General features: G+C 56.8%; 5 protein-coding genes across 5 annotated transcripts in view; 2 read left to right on the top strand and 3 right to left on the bottom strand.

Moving 5' to 3' along the window:
* Window positions 1–291: 291 nt before the first annotated feature.
* Window positions 292–703, bottom strand: PTSG_12313 (uncharacterized protein; the record flags this gene model as incomplete). The annotated part of the gene is made up of 2 exons (XM_004993939.1): window positions 292–381; window positions 617–703. 2 exons carry the CDS (start codon window positions 701–703, stop codon window positions 292–294), a joined length of 177 nt encoding a protein of 58 aa, XP_004993996.1.
* Window positions 704–729: 26 nt separating this feature from the next.
* On the top strand, window positions 730–5,844 carry PTSG_05421 (TKL protein kinase). Its single transcript, XM_004993938.1, has 4 exons — window positions 730–879; window positions 1,222–4,607; window positions 4,924–5,381; window positions 5,570–5,844. Exons 1-4 carry the CDS (start codon window positions 784–786, stop codon window positions 5,683–5,685), a joined length of 4,056 nt encoding a protein of 1,351 aa, XP_004993995.1. The 5' UTR covers window positions 730–783; the 3' UTR covers window positions 5,686–5,844.
* A 164-nt stretch (window positions 5,845–6,008) lies between these two features.
* On the bottom strand, window positions 6,009–6,353 carry PTSG_05420 (uncharacterized protein; the record flags this gene model as incomplete). Its single annotated transcript, XM_004993937.1, has 1 exon — window positions 6,009–6,353. One exon carries the CDS (start codon window positions 6,351–6,353, stop codon window positions 6,009–6,011), a length of 345 nt encoding a protein of 114 aa, XP_004993994.1.
* Window positions 6,354–6,428: 75 nt separating this feature from the next.
* PTSG_05419 (uncharacterized protein) lies at window positions 6,429–8,659 on the top strand (the record flags this gene model as incomplete). Its single annotated transcript, XM_004993936.1, has 2 exons — window positions 6,429–6,951; window positions 7,143–8,659. 2 exons carry the CDS (start codon window positions 6,429–6,431, stop codon window positions 8,657–8,659), a joined length of 2,040 nt encoding a protein of 679 aa, XP_004993993.1.
* Window positions 8,660–8,863: 204 nt separating this feature from the next.
* The window catches only part of PTSG_05418 (uncharacterized protein), a 9,669-nt gene continuing 1,160 nt past the window's right edge, over window positions 8,864–17,372 (bottom strand). Inside the window, exons 3-20 of the mRNA XM_004993935.1 lie at window positions 17,048–17,107; window positions 16,814–16,903; window positions 16,590–16,631; window positions 16,191–16,444; window positions 15,883–15,966; window positions 15,660–15,743; window positions 15,364–15,447; window positions 15,115–15,198; window positions 14,763–14,846; window positions 14,567–14,647; window positions 14,294–14,453; window positions 14,084–14,182; window positions 13,792–13,956; window positions 13,403–13,642; window positions 12,708–13,252; window positions 10,281–11,855; window positions 9,420–10,116; window positions 8,864–9,303 (exon numbers count right to left, since the gene is read on the bottom strand). Of these exons, the coding sequence (XP_004993992.1) occupies window positions 8,989–9,303; window positions 9,420–10,116; window positions 10,281–11,855; window positions 12,708–13,252; window positions 13,403–13,642; window positions 13,792–13,956; window positions 14,084–14,182; window positions 14,294–14,453; window positions 14,567–14,647; window positions 14,763–14,846; window positions 15,115–15,198; window positions 15,364–15,447; window positions 15,660–15,743; window positions 15,883–15,966; window positions 16,191–16,444; window positions 16,590–16,631; window positions 16,814–16,903; window positions 17,048–17,107 (4,743 nt within the window). The 3' untranslated portion in view covers window positions 8,864–8,988. The remainder of the gene's footprint in view (window positions 9,304–9,419; window positions 10,117–10,280; window positions 11,856–12,707; window positions 13,253–13,402; window positions 13,643–13,791; window positions 13,957–14,083; window positions 14,183–14,293; window positions 14,454–14,566; window positions 14,648–14,762; window positions 14,847–15,114; window positions 15,199–15,363; window positions 15,448–15,659; window positions 15,744–15,882; window positions 15,967–16,190; window positions 16,445–16,589; window positions 16,632–16,813; window positions 16,904–17,047; window positions 17,108–17,372) is intronic.

The raw sequence follows: 17,372 nt of genomic DNA, 5'->3' as shown, positions 1-17,372 counted from the left end.
ACACACACACACACACACACACACACACACACACACACGCACGCACACACACACACACGCCCAACCTTGCCCAGGTCAACGGAGATGAGGCCATCGTCGATGAAGTTGTGGCTCACGAGTCGCAGCGTGTTGCTGTCGTTGCTTTTGTATGCCATCCAAATGAAACGATCTTCGCATCCGCACCAAAGATGAAGCATGAGCGTGCGCCATGACAGGTGTACACGCAGCACGTACACGCGCACATACACACACAAGAATCCAAACACACACGCGCATATGTGGTCAAGCAGGTCACTCACCTGTCCCGACGCCAAAGAGCTCTGTTCCATTGTAGTCGCCATGTTCGACACCGAAACAGAACCGCGACGATGTGCGGCGGATCTGCAATGCAGCAATCGTTCACCGCATGTATGCCCGCTGTCAGTCAGTAATGCAACAGCACATCACAAGGGCAGTTCCATCACACACACACACACACACACACACACACACACACACACACACTCTCTCTCTCTCTCTCTCTCTCTCTCTCTCTCTCTCTCTGCACCCAAACACACTGCACACACACTGCACACACACACACACACACACACACACACACACACTGCACGCACACCTTGCCGCCCTTAACGTCCAAGCCATGTTGCTGCGCCAGTGAGCGCAGTGTCTCCACAACAGTCAGGGGAGCGCTGTCCTCCATCATGGCCTCTGTTTGTTTTTGTCGTGTCGTGCTGCCAGTGCCCATCGCAGCACACAGCAGACAACCCCGCCGAACACTCTGCGATGGTGTTGCCCGACTCTTCGTTGCTGCTGCTCGTTGTCAGCATCGCCGTCTTCACGGCGCAGGAGCAGGCCCACGCAGCGCCCATCATCAACGACGTAAGTGTAATGTAACAGTGTGTTGATGGGATGTGAAGCATGATAGCATTGACGCACTACAAAGGTGTGTGTGTGTGTGTGTGTGTGTGTGTGTGTGTGTGTGTGTGTGTGTGTGTGTGTGTGTGTGTGTGTGTGTGTGTGTGTGTGTGTGTGTGTGTGTGTGTGTGTGGCGCGAACGCTGAGCGAACCAACTGCATGCAGTGGCTTCTCCCCTCCCATTCTCGTACGCTGTGCCTCAGACCTCATTCCTGTGCTCACGTTGCACCTTTACACCACACCTCCTCCTCCTGCTGCTGCTGCTGCTGCTGCTGCTGCTGCCCCGCTCACCCATGACCGTTCCAGCGAGCCGCCGCAACCCCAAGCTCAAGTAACGCATGCGCTGAAGCACGCCAGGCACTCGTGGACATTGAGCAGGTGCTACGGACGTACCAAGTCCCCTTCATCTCCGCCGCACAGACGAGAACGCTTGGTACGCCATTCGATCGGGGCCCATCACCGCCGCTTCCCAGACCACCACCACCAGCAGCAGCAAGAACAGCAGCTGGCCTGCCAACTGTCAACCTACTCTCCCTCCAACAACTCCATCAGGCATCATGCCAGCCCAAAGACAAAGTCCCCGACGCCCACCAACACAACGCTAACAACATCAACGTTGTCAACGTCAGTCGCAACACCACAGCTAACACCACAACCAACACCACAGGCAAAGCCACAACCAACACCACACGCGAAGCAACCACCAGCGGCAAGCATGTGCGTCTTTCCCAGCCACGCGAGCAGCAGCAGCAGCAGCTATTGGCCAGGCACAAACGCAGCAGTACTGGGGCCCCCGCAAGCGAGGCCGCCGTCCAGCAGTGTCAAGACGCGCTCACCGCCTGCCACAACGTGTCTGAAGCCGTGACATGCGAGTTCTCCAAAGCCATTGCGTGCCAGTGCACGTCAGGGCCAGCCGCGTCCCTCACCATCACCATCGACGAGTGGGATGTGTTTCCCCAGAGTCACAGCGCGCAGGAATGCTTCCGCAACACATCTGCGCTCATTGCCCCGTGCCAGCTCGTTGTCGCTGGGCAGCCGTTCCAGCAAATACTCGAAGGAATCCTGCACACGGGCGAGTGGGTGAACCTTCGCGAGCTGCACATCTCCGGGTTCACCGAACGCTACCTCGACCCGTCCACAACCGTGGCTGAACTGCCATTGCTGGAGGTCCTGGACATGAGCGGCAACTTCCTGGATGACCTGGAGCCCGACACGGGCCGCGCGTTCACGCTGCCGTCGCTCGTCGCCCTTGACCTCTCCGACAACCTGCTGTCGCAACTGCCGCGTGCGCTGCTCGCTGCGGGCAATGCATCGCTGGTGACGGTCGATCTCAGCGGCAACGCCATCGCCACATTCAATGCACCGGACACTGCGCTGGAAAACCTCAAGTGCCTGAACGTGTCCAACAGCCTCGTCCAGTCCCTGGACGCAGGCGCGGGCTTGTCGCAGTTCCCACGCGTGGCGAGCCTGGACTTGAGCTTCAACGCCCTCACCTCCATCCCAGACACGTCCCTGAGCAGCGTGCTTGAAGTCGTGACGGCAAACTTCAGCAACAACCGCCTGACCGAGGTGCCACCGCGCGTGTTTCAACACTGGACGAAGCTATCCACGCTCAACCTCGCCAGCAACGAAATCACCGAGATCCCCGCCACACCCTTCCCTCCAAGCGTGTCCCACCTCTACCTCCAGAACAACAACATCACGCGGCTGCACGCCGATGCGCTCAGCGGTTTGGAGTACATGGTTGTCCTGGCCCTCGACCACAATCGCATCACCAGCGTCCCAGCCGGCATGGCTCGCGTCTTTGATATCGTGACACTGGTCAACTTGTACCTCAACGACAACCGCATCTCATCCTTGCCCAATGGAACGACACTTGGACTTTACGTCCAGATTGCCGATTTCAGCCACAACCGCCTGACGCGGCTGGACCGGTTCTCCACTGGTGGCGCATACCACCTCTACCTGTCCTTCAACAACCTCACCCACGTGGACATGCACATTCCCCCATTTTGGCACCGGCCACAGCTGCAGCTGTTGGACCTGAGCGACAACCCGCACCTGCACAAGCTGCCGCCGCTGAACACGCAGCTGGAAGCGCTGATCATGCGCAATCACCGCATCCCCGTGTTCAACTTGACACAGCTCGTCAGCCTCACGCGCCTTGCAGTGCTGGACCTGGACGTGGCGCCCGGGTTTCACAGCGAGGCGGTCATTGGCCCGTCTGCACTGCGCTCGTGGACGCTGCCGACACAGGCCCTCAACCTCGCTGGGATGGCGCTCCCTGCAACCGTCGTGCAGAAGCTCCAGCTGTCCACGTCGTCCCTGAATCTGCAGAGCTTGCATCTTGGCTGGCCGGGCTTTGGCACGAGCGTGAGCGGCACGACGGCGTGCGACATGCTTGCACCCAAAGCGCAGGAGCTGATGTTGATCCACACCGCCTTCACCAAGCTCGACGTGTGCCCGCTGGAGCTTGACATGCTGTTCCTGATGAACAACCCAGAACTGCGAGAACTGAACGTCTTCAGCAAACTCAAGCGCCTCAACGTGTCTGGCTGCCCACACCTGACGTCGCTGTCTGTGCCGTCTGTGCCCAAGCTTGACATCAGCGGCACAAGCCTCGTGCCCACGCCGCGGACATGCGTCACTGAGGGCACGGAAATGTTGCTTGCACGCAACATGCGAGGCCAAGGGTTTGCTGTGGACGGCCCCACCCACGCTGCACTAGCGCGCTGCCTCGCCTCAACCGCTGTGCTGGATCTCTCGGACAACCTGTGGCTGGACGACCCACAGCTCCTGATGCCCACCGCCAAAGAGGTGGTGACGCTCAGCAACGTCGCACACGCGGATGGCAAGGGCCGCACACTGCCCACGCGCGCAAGCCCGCAGCTGCTGGTGCTGGCCAACACGCCAATTGCCTGCACGCTTCAGCTCACCGGCACCCCGGCCACCACAGACACGTCGCTGGTCCAAGAGATGACGCTTGGCTACGCTTTCTCGTGCGACTGCGCGCCTGGCTTTGAGCTGCATGAGAGTGGCCGGTGCAGCAGGAAGACGACCTCGTATGTGGTGGTAGCAGCTGGCTCTGCTGTTGGCGGCGCGGCCTGTGTGCTCCTCACGCTGTTGGTTGCGAGGTGCGTCGTGCGCGCGCGCTCGTACCGCCGCTCACTGCAGGAGGACAACCAGCGACAGCACGTGCTGCTGATCCAGCGGGCGGCGGAGGTGGAGGCGCTGAAGAAGGCGTGGGAGATTGAGTTCGATGAGCTGAGGATGATTAAGCGTGTTGCTGCGGGTGCGTTTGGCGTGGTGTTCAAGGCCGAGTGGGACACGGTGACGGTGGCGGTCAAGGTGATGCAGGAGAGCGTGATGCTGATGGATGAATCAACCGAGAAGGAGTTCGAAAAGGAGGTGGAGTTCCTGCAGAAGACACGGCACCCCAATGTGGTGCGCTTCTTTGGTGCTGGGCGTGATCCCACATCACACTGCCCGTTCCTGGTGCTGGAGTATGTTGCCATGGGGTCGCTCAAGGACCTGTTGCAGCAGAACATGGAGCAGGTGCTGCGCTCCCGCCCACGCGCTGCTGTGGAGGCTGGTGACGGGGCCGTGGACACGGTGTGGGACCTCAAACTGCAGCTGCTGCAGGACGTCACAAGCGGAATGGCGTTTATCCATGGCCTCGGGCATGCACACAGGTAAGATGGGTGGGCGCGTGCTCTGTGATTATGCTTTGTGCGTGCGTGTTTATGCTTTGTTTGTTTGTTTGTTTGTTTGTTTGTATGTGTGCGTGTTTATGCTTTGTAGTTGAGTGCGTGTGTGTGCGTATGTGTGTTTATGCTTTGTAGTTGAGTGCGTGTGTGTGCGTATGTGTGTTTATGCTTTGTAGTTGAGTGCGTGTGTGTGTGTGTGTGTGTGTGTGGTGCTTCACAAGAACATGTGCTGCTCACTGGGAGTTGCGTGCAATGCCTTAATGTGACCAAATTCACACATCAACTTGTTCCTCGCCGACAGAGACCTGAAGAGCGGCAACGTGCTTGTGTCTGCACACCTGCGCGCCAAAATCACGGACTTTGGGTCCATTCGCGAGTGCTTGACACGACCTGTGGACGCCACGCCCATCAACCAGCGCCCTCGTGGTGGCAACGACGACGACGACGACGATGACGACGACGATGATAACAACGGTGGTAACAATGGTGGTGGTCGTCGTGGTGCCACGAGCGGACCTGTGCGCACAATGACGATGACGGCTGGCGTGGGCACGCCGCTGTACATGGCGCCGGAGGTGCTGGCTGGCGGTCGTTATGACACGCGCGCGGACGTGTTCAGCTTTGGCGTGCTCATGTGGGAGGTGGCGACACAGCGTGTGCCCGATCTCGTTGCGCAGGAGAAGGGGAGCGGGTACCGCGGCCCGCTGCTGTCGACGCTCAGCAACCTCCTGGACGAGGGAAAGCGTCTCTCTTACCAAGGTGCTTGTAGGTGTGTGTGTGTGTGTGTGTGTGTGTGTGTGTGTGTGTGTGTGTGTGTGTGTGTGTGTGTGTGTGTGTGTTGTCGCAACAAACGCTATCACTCAACACAAGCATCAACTGTCACACACTCACACCACACATGTTCTCTCACGTAACACACCCGCGCCTTCCATTTACACCAATAACAGGACACGTTGATGTGCCTCAGTGGTACCAGGACTTGTCGCTCACGTGCATGGCGCAGAGTGCGACGTCCCGCCCGACGTTTGAGGACCTCTCACACGGCAGCCTCTCACCCCGCTGACACGCTCATTTGTGGCGTGTGTGTATGTATGATACGAGCGATAAACGCAAACGTCTCACCTTCTTGTTCTTGCTGTTGTTCTCTAAAAGCAACGTTCTATACTTCTCTTCTTCTAACTTTCAATCAATCAATCAACAATGTAAATGGTTCACAACAACGTTTAACCCGGCCAGGCACATGCAATCAAGTGCTCCGAGTCGCTTACAAGCACAATCACAATCACACAATCAAGTGCTCCGAGTCGCTTACAATCACAAACACACAATCACACACACTCACACACACGCCTACCTCTACGCTCATTCACATCCAAAACGACAATGTCACATGAGGACACAACATGACTGCATCGCGTGACTTGCGCGTCTCCAGCTGCCCCGTGTTCCTGCGCTTGACGTTGGCGTGACATCGTCAGTGCTGGTGTCCGCGACATTGTCGTGGCCCTCAAGCTGCAACACTCCACCGGACACGTGCTGTTGTGACTGTTGCTGCTGCTGTGGCTCCAATTTGTCGCCCTTTGATTCCTCTGACTTCTTTTCTTTGTGCTCCTCCTCATCCTTGTTGTCATCCTCATCCCCATTGGTCGCAGCCTTCATCATGGCGTGCATTTCCGTGTCCTCCTCTTCCTTTTTCCCCTCTTCTTCGTTGTCCCCTTCCTTCACCTGCATCACCACCTCCTCCTCCTCTTCTTCTTGCTGCTTCTCTTCCTCTCGCGGCTTGTCCCCATCCCTCGTCTCCTCCCCATGTTCCGCATCGAGCTCCTCTTCATGCATCACCACCTCCCCTTCCTTCTCCGCTTTGCCATCCCCCACCACATCCCCCACCACCACACCCTCCCCCACCCCATCCTGCTGCAGTGCCCTGATCCTCCGCATCTCCTTCGCCACCGCCGCCGCCTCGGGGTGTGCCGGCCCCACCGCCGCCACCAGCACACCCTGCGCCGACTTAAGTGCAGCCAGTGCCTCGTCCAGAGAGCAACGGCACCCACAACCACAACCACTATCACAACAGCGGCAACGGCAACGGCGTTTCACACCGCAATGTCACGAACGACAAGCGACACCTCATTACACCGGAGATATAATGACGACCCTGGTGTCGAGCATGCCGCGTGGCTAGAAAATCGCTTTCTGGTGCTCTGGTGTACTGCTGGCTGGGAGCAACGTGGGACAGCAGGTGCAGTTTCCTTCACCGCATGCTGGCTTCAACTTCAAGAAGAAGAAGACAAGGAGATTTCTGGCGCGAGTTTGGGCACTGTGGACGGATGTCCTTTGCTTCTCTCGACGACCTTAGCTCATGGGGAGTGGCGTTGGCTGGCGGTGCAAGATGGCACACACGTTCCACCAACGACGGCTGCCTTTCGAGTGAACCCGTCCATGTGATGGAACAGCCGTCACGGCAACACAGAGCAAGGCCTCGCGCGGAGCCTGACGGACAACCGCAACAACCACAACCAGCGCAGCGGCAAGTGAGTCAAGTATCCTTGTGCGCACCTTCGCCGGCGCTGTACTCGCTTTCGGCGTGCTTGTCGACTCAAGCCGAGGCTGATCGAATGCATGACCTGTGCAGCGTGCACTTGGGCCACGTTTGTGCACAGACTGTGCGTCTGACCATCCGGAATTCGCTGTCTGCCCTCACCGCAACGCGCATCACCAATCTCAAGATTCTTGCGCGCCATGCTGAGATTGGTCACGTCACGCTGCATGACGTGCACCACGTTATTTGGTACACAAAGCAGCAGCGCACCATTCGCGGGCATCTCGACAATGTGCACTTGGTGGAGCTCGGCAACAACACCTCTGTTATGGACGTGGGTGCGCTGGCGAGAGTATCAGCGATCACTCTCTCTTGTTGCAACAGCAATCGCGTTGACCTGGCACCACTGCAAACCGTGCAGGCGCTCGCCATCAACGGGGGCCACGTGATAAACAGTGAGGCGCCCATTGAAACAGCGCGTATCGTCGATCTCCAGAACATACAGCTGAGAACCACCACTCTGAGCGCCACGCACGTCAAGCTGTCGAGCATGGTGGCCGTCCCTGACGTGCTGCACCTCCCCAACGCCACGCACATCGTCCTCGACATGGAATCAAAGGTGTCGCGGTTCACTTCTCCGTCTCACGTCAAGCGACTTGTAATTGGTGATGCAACGCCCAACGCCCTGCCCCGGCTGCTGGACTTTGAGCACGCAGACGTGGTGGTGCTCCGCCTTCCACAGACAACGCTGCCACGCTCGTTCCTTGCAGACGTTGGCCGTCGCGCTGACAGGCTGATTCTCTGCTACTGCGTGCGAGGCGTCACCGACCTTTGTGTTGTTCCTGACAGCGTCCACGTGTGCGTGGAGCGAGCCAGCGTGGACGGGCCCGTGCCTGGGTGTGTGCGAAAGCTGCACGCCCGGGTGGAAGGGGAGCTGCGCTGCGCGTGGCTTGGGTCTGCTCTGCAGTGGCTGACCTTGCATGGCACCGGCGTTCGACCCCTACACGACGTTCACCTGCTTTCGGGTCGGAAATACCTTCGCATCATGTACTGTCCGCTGTTCGGCCAGCTGTCAAACTGCCAGAACTTGCACCTGTACGCGTGCTGTGGAGCTTTGGCTCTCACTTCTATCAATACCCTCCAGATTGAGCGCGTAGCCTTGACAACCGGGCCTCCATCCTCATGCTGCGCAGACGACGGTGATACTCGCGGCAGCGACAACAACCTGTCCATCACCAATTGTCACGATGTCTTCAAGTGCAAGCTGCGTGAGTGCGAGATTACGGATTTTGCATTCTTCCAAGGCGTGCATACCCTCGTGTTGAAGAATTGCACCTTCGACACATTGGACAGTCTGCCAAACATCGGCTGCCTCGTCCTCCGCAACTGTGCTAGCTCCAACAGGCAGTGGCTCTGGCCAGATGTCGCACTTTCAAAGCGATCACATCATACAATGATACGTGTCTTGTTGGCTGGAAAACGAAAGAGCAATCGATGACGCTCCTTCGTCATGTTGTGTGTGTGTGTGTGTGTGTGTGTGTGTGTGTGTGTGTGTGTGTGTGTGTGTGTGTGTGTGTGTGTGTGTGTGTGTAAACTTGTGCTTTTTCGTAAGGGTGTCTGCTGTCAGTTTCTTCATGTCAAAGCAAAATCGAGAAGGCAAGAAGCAAGAGAAATGGAATCCAACCGCAAGAGTTCAAAGAAATCAACATGGCTGTGTATGAACACAACGTCAACATGTGAACGTGAATTCAGGAGGAAGCGGGAACAAGAACTCAAGTACGCACGAACAGAACAAGCCAAAATAGAAGTGGGAACGCGTGTTTGACCCTATGCATTGCCATCCGCACTACGTTTCGCTTTTTGCACCAGCTTAAACGCAGCACCCATCGGCACGCCGCTTGCAACAAGTGCCTGTGTGGTGAGTAAGCCCTCACGCACGACCCCCACCAGCACCTCCAGGGAGTCGATGCAGTGCTCCACCAGCGCTTGCTTTACGTGTGGCAGCAGCGAGTGTTGTGTGAGCCATGCCGCCAGTTCGGGCTCAAATGGCGAGGAGGAGGAAGAGGCCAATGGGGTGGCAGGTGGTGGTGGAGCAGGAGTTGTGGCAGTGGTGGAGTATGACAAGGACGATTGCAGGATAGGCTACCAAGCGGGTGCGTGAAGCACAGCGTGAGCGCCAAGTGGTGGAAGAGGAAGAGATTGAGCATGCGTGCATGTATGCAAACACATGTGCAAAGGGCACAGCACAGCACGCATACCTGCGTGGAACGACGTGCAGTTGCTGCTCCATTCCCTGCCTGCTCGTCACTCCTGGCAGAGACGACAACTTGGCGCACCTTCTCTGCAATGTCGCGCAGCTGCGACGTGCGGTCCTCAGTGGCGTCCAATACAACCACGGCGTCAATGTCAAACAGCGACAGCACAGTCTCGCGCACGCTCTTGTGCTGCTGTGGTGGTGGTAAGTGCAGCACCTGCGAAAAGTACTGGTCCAGGGCTGCTGCCGTCTCCTTGCTGACAACATCCGGCAGCTTCGTTGTCAGCCGCTTCAGGCGGTCAAACGAGTCGTACTCGCTCACCTCGGCCTTGCTCATGCTGCTGTCGTTCACATTGTGCCATGCGCTGCCAACAATGACAGGCACGACGCGGTGAAGGCGAATCTTGGCATGTTGCTCCTCATCTTCTTCGTGCGCCCGTTGGTACTCGCGCAGCGCCAGCATCGTCATCCACTCCAGCAGCACGTTGTCGCAGTAGTCGCTGTGCTGCAGCTGCCTCATCTGCATGATGGTGGCAGCAGAGACGATGGGGCAGGCCACCAGACTCAGCCCAATCGCCGTCATGAACGACAACTTGAAGTTGAGGCCCGTCTCCAGGTTGTTGGCGTCCAGGAACGCAACCAGGTTGCGCTGCTCCAAGCGCGGGTGCAGCGCCATCACCAGCCCACTGCTGGCGCGTTGCCTGAGGTGGTGATGGTGGCGGCGGGAGAAGGGGGATGTGAGGTGGAGTGGTGTGGAGCAGCAGTGGTGGTGGATGGAAGTGACAGACAGACAGACAGACAGGCAGGCAGACACACACACACGCACACACACACACACGTACACACACACACACACACGTCTCACCTGTAGCTGATGAAGACGTCGTACTTGTCCTGCAGGCCAAGGACGGGCAGAAGAGGGCCGTATTTGGTGACCAGGTCATCGGGTGACAGCAGCTGTTCGTCCACCCACATGTCCTGCTTGCGCTTGTGGTGGTGCAGCATGTCCTCGAAGAACAGCAGCGTCTTGTCGTCGAACGGCAGCAGCAGGCTGCTCTTCAGCTCGGGGTAGCGCTCTCTGGCGGCCTCGCTGATCATGCTGTGCAGCATGTGCAGCACAGCACGTGGCTGTGCACTCGTGATCTTCATCTTGATGCCGCCAACAGCCGGCACAAGCTGCAGCTCCAGCTTGGTGGACTCCATGAAGCACACGGCGTGGGTGCGGCTCAGCTTGGGCTCCTGTGATGCACCGTGCTGTGCATGCATCATCACATGGGCCAGCACAACGGTGAACAACCCCTCTGGCAGGAATGACGCTTGTTGCACATCTTCAACTCGCACGCTCGCACTTCGCTTGAACTGCTTCAGGCTGAAGGTGACGTAGGCTGTCTTCTCTTCATAACCAACGTATGGGTTGACCTGCTGTGCTGCCGTCGTGCTAAGTGACACGGATGCCATCTCGCTGTTGTTGTGGCGAATCGTCATCGGCAGGATGGCAGGGACCAGGTACTGCTGGTGCCCGGGACTGCTGCCCTTGCTGCCCTTGGCTGTAGCGTTGTCACCGTGGCCAGAGTTGGTGCGTGCGAGTGCTCTGCGACTGTCCACCAGCTTGGGTGGAGAGTACTCAACACACAGCCCGTACTGCATCATCAAGCACAGGAATGGCAGTACCAAGTTGCTGTCCACGTCGTTCCACAGCACATCCAGCAGGCGGCGATGCAGGATGCCACGGTCAACCAGGTCGTCCCACAGCTGTGCGCCAACGGCCCTCGCCTCGCCATCGCGCACATCGCGGTGCAGATCAAAGTTGCGGATGACGCGGGCCATCGTGTCCACCGCCCACTGCGGACTCAGGATCACATAGTCCTCCATGCCTGGCACGTGGTCATAGCACAGCACCATTGAGTACAGGTGCAGGAACTGCAGGCAGGCTCTCGTCTCGTCACGCGTGCGCAGCCCACACGTGCGCGCAATGTCCACCACCTCGTCAAACGTAAGCAGAGGTCGCTTCTCGTCGCGGGCGATGGCGTGGAGTTTGTCGAAGAGGTGGAGGTAAGGGACGGCCACTTCCTGGCTCACGTACTCCTGCGCCAGTGCTGTGGAGGAGATGGTCTGGCGCAGGTCCTGGATCATGGTGTCGTTGATAGACTTGGTGTTGTCGACGGGCCAGAACCACAGGCCGTGTTTGTCGTTGTGAATGACGCCAGGGAAAGCGGGGTTGTGGCGCAAGCGGCTGTAGATGTCGCGTGAGATGGCCTCGTGCTGCTTCCGCTCGATAATCTTGTCAGCAAACGTGCCGACGATGAGGACGGGTGCGCCCTTGGCGTGGAGGTGGAGAGAGGAGAGCCAGTGCTCCATAAACTCCCACGATTCAGCTCGCTTGCTCTCATCTTGGTGCAGCAGGTCCTTCATGGAGAACACCAGCAGGTACACCGCGTACCTGGTGTGTGTGTGTGTGTGTGTGTGTGTGTGTGTGTGTGCGGTGATGAAGGGAGAGGTGAATGGAGGAGAGGTGGTGGAGGGACTGCAAGCAGGCAAACACGCACACACACACACACACATACACGCACACATACATACATACATACAGATACACAGACACACAATGCACGCACACACACGCACACACACTCAAACACACAGACACACGCGCACACACACACGTACACACGCACTGCCGCACTCACTCTGTGAGGAAGAAAGGGTGGAAGATGTAGAAGGTGGACTGGCCGCCCAAGTCAAACACCTTGAAAGTGACCCGTGCTTTGCCCTCGCCCATGACGGCATCCACGTTAAGCTCTTTGATCGCCTTCTCCATCTCCTCCGTAGACATGCCGGTTGCGGTGGCGCGGCTGCCGTGTTCTTCGTTGTCGTGGGAAGCAGTATCACCTTTGCTGGAAGGACCGATTGTGACCTGCTGCTTGGATGCAGATGCTGGGGCATGAGACGCCTTGGTGGGCTCGGGGACGATCGTTGGTGACTCATGGAATGGTTGCTGTGACTGTGTTTCCTTCGGGGTTGCCTTCTGCTTCAGATTGGTAGTCCTTGCCCTGTGTGTGTGTGTGTGTGTGTGTGTGTGTGTGTGCGGTGATGAAGGGAGAGGTGAATGGAGGAGAGGTGGTGGAGGGACTGCAAGCAGGCAAACACGCACACACACACACACACATACACGCACACATACATACATACATACAGATACACAGACACACAATGCACGCACACACACGCACACACACTCAAACACACAGACACACGCGCACACACACACGTACACACGCACTGCCGCACTCACTCTGTGAGGAAGAAAGGGTGGAAGATGTAGAAGGTGGACTGGCCGCCCAAGTCAAACACCTTGAAAGTGACCCGTGCTTTGCCCTCGCCCATGACGGCATCCACGTTAAGCTCTTTGATCGCCTTCTCCATCTCCTCCGTAGACATGCCGGTTGCGGTGGCGCGGCTGCCGTGTTCTTCGTTGTCGTGGGAAGCAGTATCACCTTTGCTGGAAGGACCGATTGTGACCTGCTGCTTGGATGCAGATGCTGGGGCATGAGACGCCTTGGTGGGCTCGGGGACGATCGTTGGTGACTCATGGAATGGTTGCTGTGACTGTGTTTCCTTCGGGGTTGCCTTCTGCTTCAGATTGGTAGTCCTTGCCCTTGGCCTGGTCTTCAGTGCTTCGCTCTGCTTCTGTTGCTGCTGGTACCGAACGATTCGGCTCTCCAGGTCGGCTTTCGCCTTCATCATCGCCTGCTTCATCTGCAAGTTCACGCCGGAGTCCTGCGCCAGCGCCGTGCCGCAGAGACTGCGCATCAGCTCCGAGATCTCCGCATCCAGCTCCTGCAAAGGTGAGGAGGAGAAGCAAGGTTGTGTGTGTGTGTGTGTGTGTTTGCGCTGTGCTGCGCATTGCAAATCACGAGTCACTCACGACACTTCCCTTCACGCATGCGTCGCACATTTCACAGAAACGCATAAGCTTAGCTGACGCACCTGCCAGTCATGGATGTCCATGGACTCGACAATGACGGCGAGGTCGGCGGTCGCGGCGCCAGGCGTGGAGTGCTCATGCTTGTTGAAGGTGTGGCCCATGAGTGAGTGGAACGTGCTGGTCTTGCCGGCGCGCCCCTGGCCAATGAAGATGAGCTTGGCCCTGCCCGCCATGGTGGCGTTGAAGCGCGCAACGACCTCCCGCATGCGCTGCTGGAGACGCTCCCTGCGCGCCTTCTCGGGCTGGTGCAGGCAGAGCAAGGCATGGTGATGCGGTGGTGTGAGACATTGTGCTGGGGAACAGAGTATGAAAGCCATGAAAGAGGTAAGCGAGGAGATGCGCACAAACACCCACGTTGCTTTCAAGTATGCAAGTTTTCTGCCTCACTCACGCCTTGCGCTGCCTCTCCGCCTCGTTTTGATTTGGCGAAAGGGGCTGGCGCAGGTGGGCCTTTCTCCTTTTGCTGCTGCTGAGGCTTGCTGTCTGGCTTGAGGGCTTCAATGCTAATGATGGCAACGTGGCCGCTAGCTGTCGCCACATCGTAGGGCGTCTCTCCCTGCGTATGTTAGGATGTAGATAGAGTAGCATGGGGTGAGGCGAGAAGGGAAGCAGGCAGACAGAAGTGGCCAGCGCAAGGCAAGACAACGGTTGCACTTCAGGAATCAGCCCGAAACAAATCCCACTTTCGCATTCTTGACGGAAGTGTCTGCGCCCTTGTCTAGCAGCAGCTTCACAATGGCGAGGTGTTTGTGCCTGCAGGCGACGTGCAGCGGGGCGTCGCCCTGCGTTGAGTACATAAGTGGTGAGAAAAGAGAGGTGAGAACAATTCATTCACGGTGAACACGAAACATGAAGGAGCAAGCAGAGGACAATCATAATACACGCATACGCACCTGTTCGTCTTGTTGGTTGACGGGTGCATGGTCTTGATTGATGAGGGAGATCAACGCTTTGGTATCGCCACTCTTGCAGACGAGAAACAGGTTCACGTGCTGCTGCATCTTCTCCTTGCGTGCTTCATTGAAGGCTGATTCCCCCTCATTATCCAGAACCCTGTGCATGACGCAAGCATTGTGGCACAACAGTGAAAGGATATCTGACAGGCTGGGAATGATACATGACAAGGCACGGCACACAGGAAGACGAATCATGCCAGTCATGCTGACCAGTCTCCTGCGTTAAGTTCGCGGTCCACGGGCAACGCGGCCCCAAAAGCGCTGGCAGTTGCGGCCGAGTTTTTCTCCAGGCTGAGGTTTGGAGGGCAGGAATGGTGTGACGTGAGTTTGAGCAGGTGCGCTGAGGCTACACTGCAAGTTCACAAGAGAAGCAGTTGACCAAGGAGGGCTGGGCCAATCAACGTACGAGAGTTGATTGAGGGTGCGATTCTGATTCAGAGCAGCTGCCAGCGCTGCACCGCCAGCAGGGGCGATATAATTGCGCCAAAGACTGACACGCGAACGTGCACATGTTAGTAATGCAAGAGAACAAAGATAAAACGCGTGTCAATCCAGGTGAGTAGGCAATTTTCATGTCATGCAACATGCTCACGTGCGCCAGTTGATCGGTACACAAGGAAGAAGTGAAGCACACACCACGCGGGTAACGTAGCAGTACAGGCATCGTTCACACCACCACTCAAGTCACTGCGTAGATGCGTGTTGTCAGGGCACGACCATCCTGTGCCAAGGATATGTGGATGGGAGCCCATACTCACCTGAGTTCATGAAGTGTTGTGTTGTGCACTAGTGCTCCTGCCAATGCCACAGCACCATCGTCGCTGATAGAGTTGAAACCCAACCTGCCAGAGGAGGATGCACATGATAGTACACGTGCAAAGAAACACATGAGTTAATGTGCAGTTGTACACAGTTACAAAACAGAGTGTGCTAATGCAACACTATCACGGTCCACGTCTTCTTCCAGTTCGTTCATGTACACGCTCCGAACCGCCTGTGCATCCCACTTTAGCGTCGTGATGGTTGTGTTATGCTTCAGCATCTGCGCCAATGCCACAGCGCCATCATTACGGATGCGGTTGTTGTTCAGACTGTGAAGAAGACCCCCCCCCCCCAAGAAAAACAATCAGCCAGTGGTGAAACACGGTGAGACGTCACCGAATTAGACGGAGTAACAGAGGACAGCGCAATCGCTAACGCCACAGCAAACCAACTCGAGATATACGCAAGTTCACAGCCACTTCCACCGGGCCATACGCGGTGTGTATTGGGCCCACGCCACCAAGGATAACTCCACACTCACTCAAGTGTCATGATGGTTGCGTTGCGCTTTAGCACTTCCGCCAACGCCACTGCGCCGTCGTCGCTGATGCGATTGCTGTCCAACCTGTTTGCACGAAAAGTGAACATGCAGGGGATACCAGAGGGCGTGAGCATTACCCAGACGAACGGAGGAGAGGACGACATACCCCTTTCCTGCAACAAGGAGGTAATCCAGTGCATGGCGGCTGTGCAATATCACGCACTCAAGCCACTCGATGCACGTGTTGCTTCGGAGAGCCTCGGCTACCACGCGCACGCCATTGTCGCCCATGTGATCTTGAGCAAAGCTGTATTCCATCGCGTTCCACAGAAAGAAGAAAGAAAGCCACACAAGGACAAGTAATTGAGCAACAGCAAAACATTTCGTTGCGTCAGAGTCGTGCAATTTCACGCACATACGCAAGGGAGCAAATAGAGCAAAGTCACACGCACGCGCAAAAGACAAGATATGGTCAAGGGACCATTTTCTGCAGGTTCAACGCATGCAAAGTGAGACTTCGTTCACACTCACCTCACTTTCTTCCCACAAGTGCTGTTGGCGATGGCCCTGACTCTGTCCTTCACCTTGTCAGCCAACTCAGTCTGTGCAAGAAACCTTTCCAGCCGAGCGAGTGTAGGTGCCACCCCTTCCTTCTTGTCTTTCCTTGCACTGTCCTGCTTGCTGCTAAGCCTTTCAAGCACGAGCTGCCAGTTCTGTGCCATCTCTTTTGGGCGAGAATGATCCATGCGGCAAATCTGCTCCTCCTCGAAGCCGCGCAACAAATCCTGTGTGGCGGACAGGGCGATACAGAAGAGCGCATCAGGTATGTGCGTAAGAGTACGGAGACTGACAACCCATACCTGTTTCTGACAACAATTCCAAGATTTTTGCATCATGCAAACTTGAAGTTGGCAACACACCACGACTCACCGAGCTGAGGGACTTGTTCGCCACGACTTGCGTCCGCCCAAACTGTTGTCAAAGACGCACCACCACGTGAGTGAAGAGAATAGGCGAATTTTCTTGACATACATGCAAGCACGTGTGCACGTGCAATCGGTCAGACACATCCATGTTAACAAGTGTACATGCACTCATGGCCATGACAAAGCATATTGTGCCAACAACTATAGCCTTGCGCTTGTGTTTGCGACCTGTGTCTGGCAGTGTTTGCTGAGATGTTCCGTGACGGTCTCGATGATGGGAAGGGCGGGAAGGGCAAGGTAGAATATACGATTGCTGTACTGTAGGGGACAAAGGGCACAGGAGCGAAACAGAATGTGAGGTGTGCAGGTGCTCCACGAATGGATGCATTGGTGGGTGGATAGACAGATGGACGGATGCACGCCTGGGTGGGTGAGTGGTATCACGCTGGCTATTGCCCATACCAGTTTGCCCTTGGCAGCAACACGAAGGGCAATGTATTCGTTCAGCTTCCGGAACGACTTCTAAAATGTGCGTGCATGTGTGTGTGTGTGCATGTGTGCGTGCATGTGAGCGAGTGAGTGAGTGAGTGCGTGCATGTGAGTGAGTGAGTGAGTGAGTTAGTGCAAGCATGTGAGTGAGTGAGCATGTGTGTGAATGAAAATATGCAAGGACCGAGAGGAGCAGGCAGACGTAGTAACACAGAGAGAGAGAGAGAGAGAGAGAGAGAGAGAGAGAGAGAGAGAGAGAGAGAGAGAGAGAGAGAGAGAGAGAGAGAGAGAGAGAGAG

The sequence above is a fragment of the Salpingoeca rosetta genome (genome assembly GCF_000188695.1).
Source record: "Salpingoeca rosetta unplaced genomic scaffold supercont1.12, whole genome shotgun sequence".
Lineage (NCBI taxonomy): Eukaryota > Choanoflagellata > Craspedida > Salpingoecidae > Salpingoeca > Salpingoeca rosetta.
This window is presented reverse-complemented; position numbering and strand designations above follow the sequence as displayed.

Bases quoted from the DNA above. Each gene is read 5' to 3' on its own strand.
- PTSG_05421 (XM_004993938.1), top strand. From the start codon at position 784: ATGGTGTTGCCCGACTCTTCGTTGCTGCTGCTCGTTGTCAGCATCGCC. The intron at 880-1,221 runs GTAAGTGTAATG...TGACCGTTCCAG, and splicing joins CAGCGCCCATCATCAACGAC to CGAGCCGCCGCAACCCCAAG. The intron at 5,382-5,569 runs GTGCTTGTAGGT...CACCAATAACAG, and splicing joins AAAGCGTCTCTCTTACCAAG to GACACGTTGATGTGCCTCAG.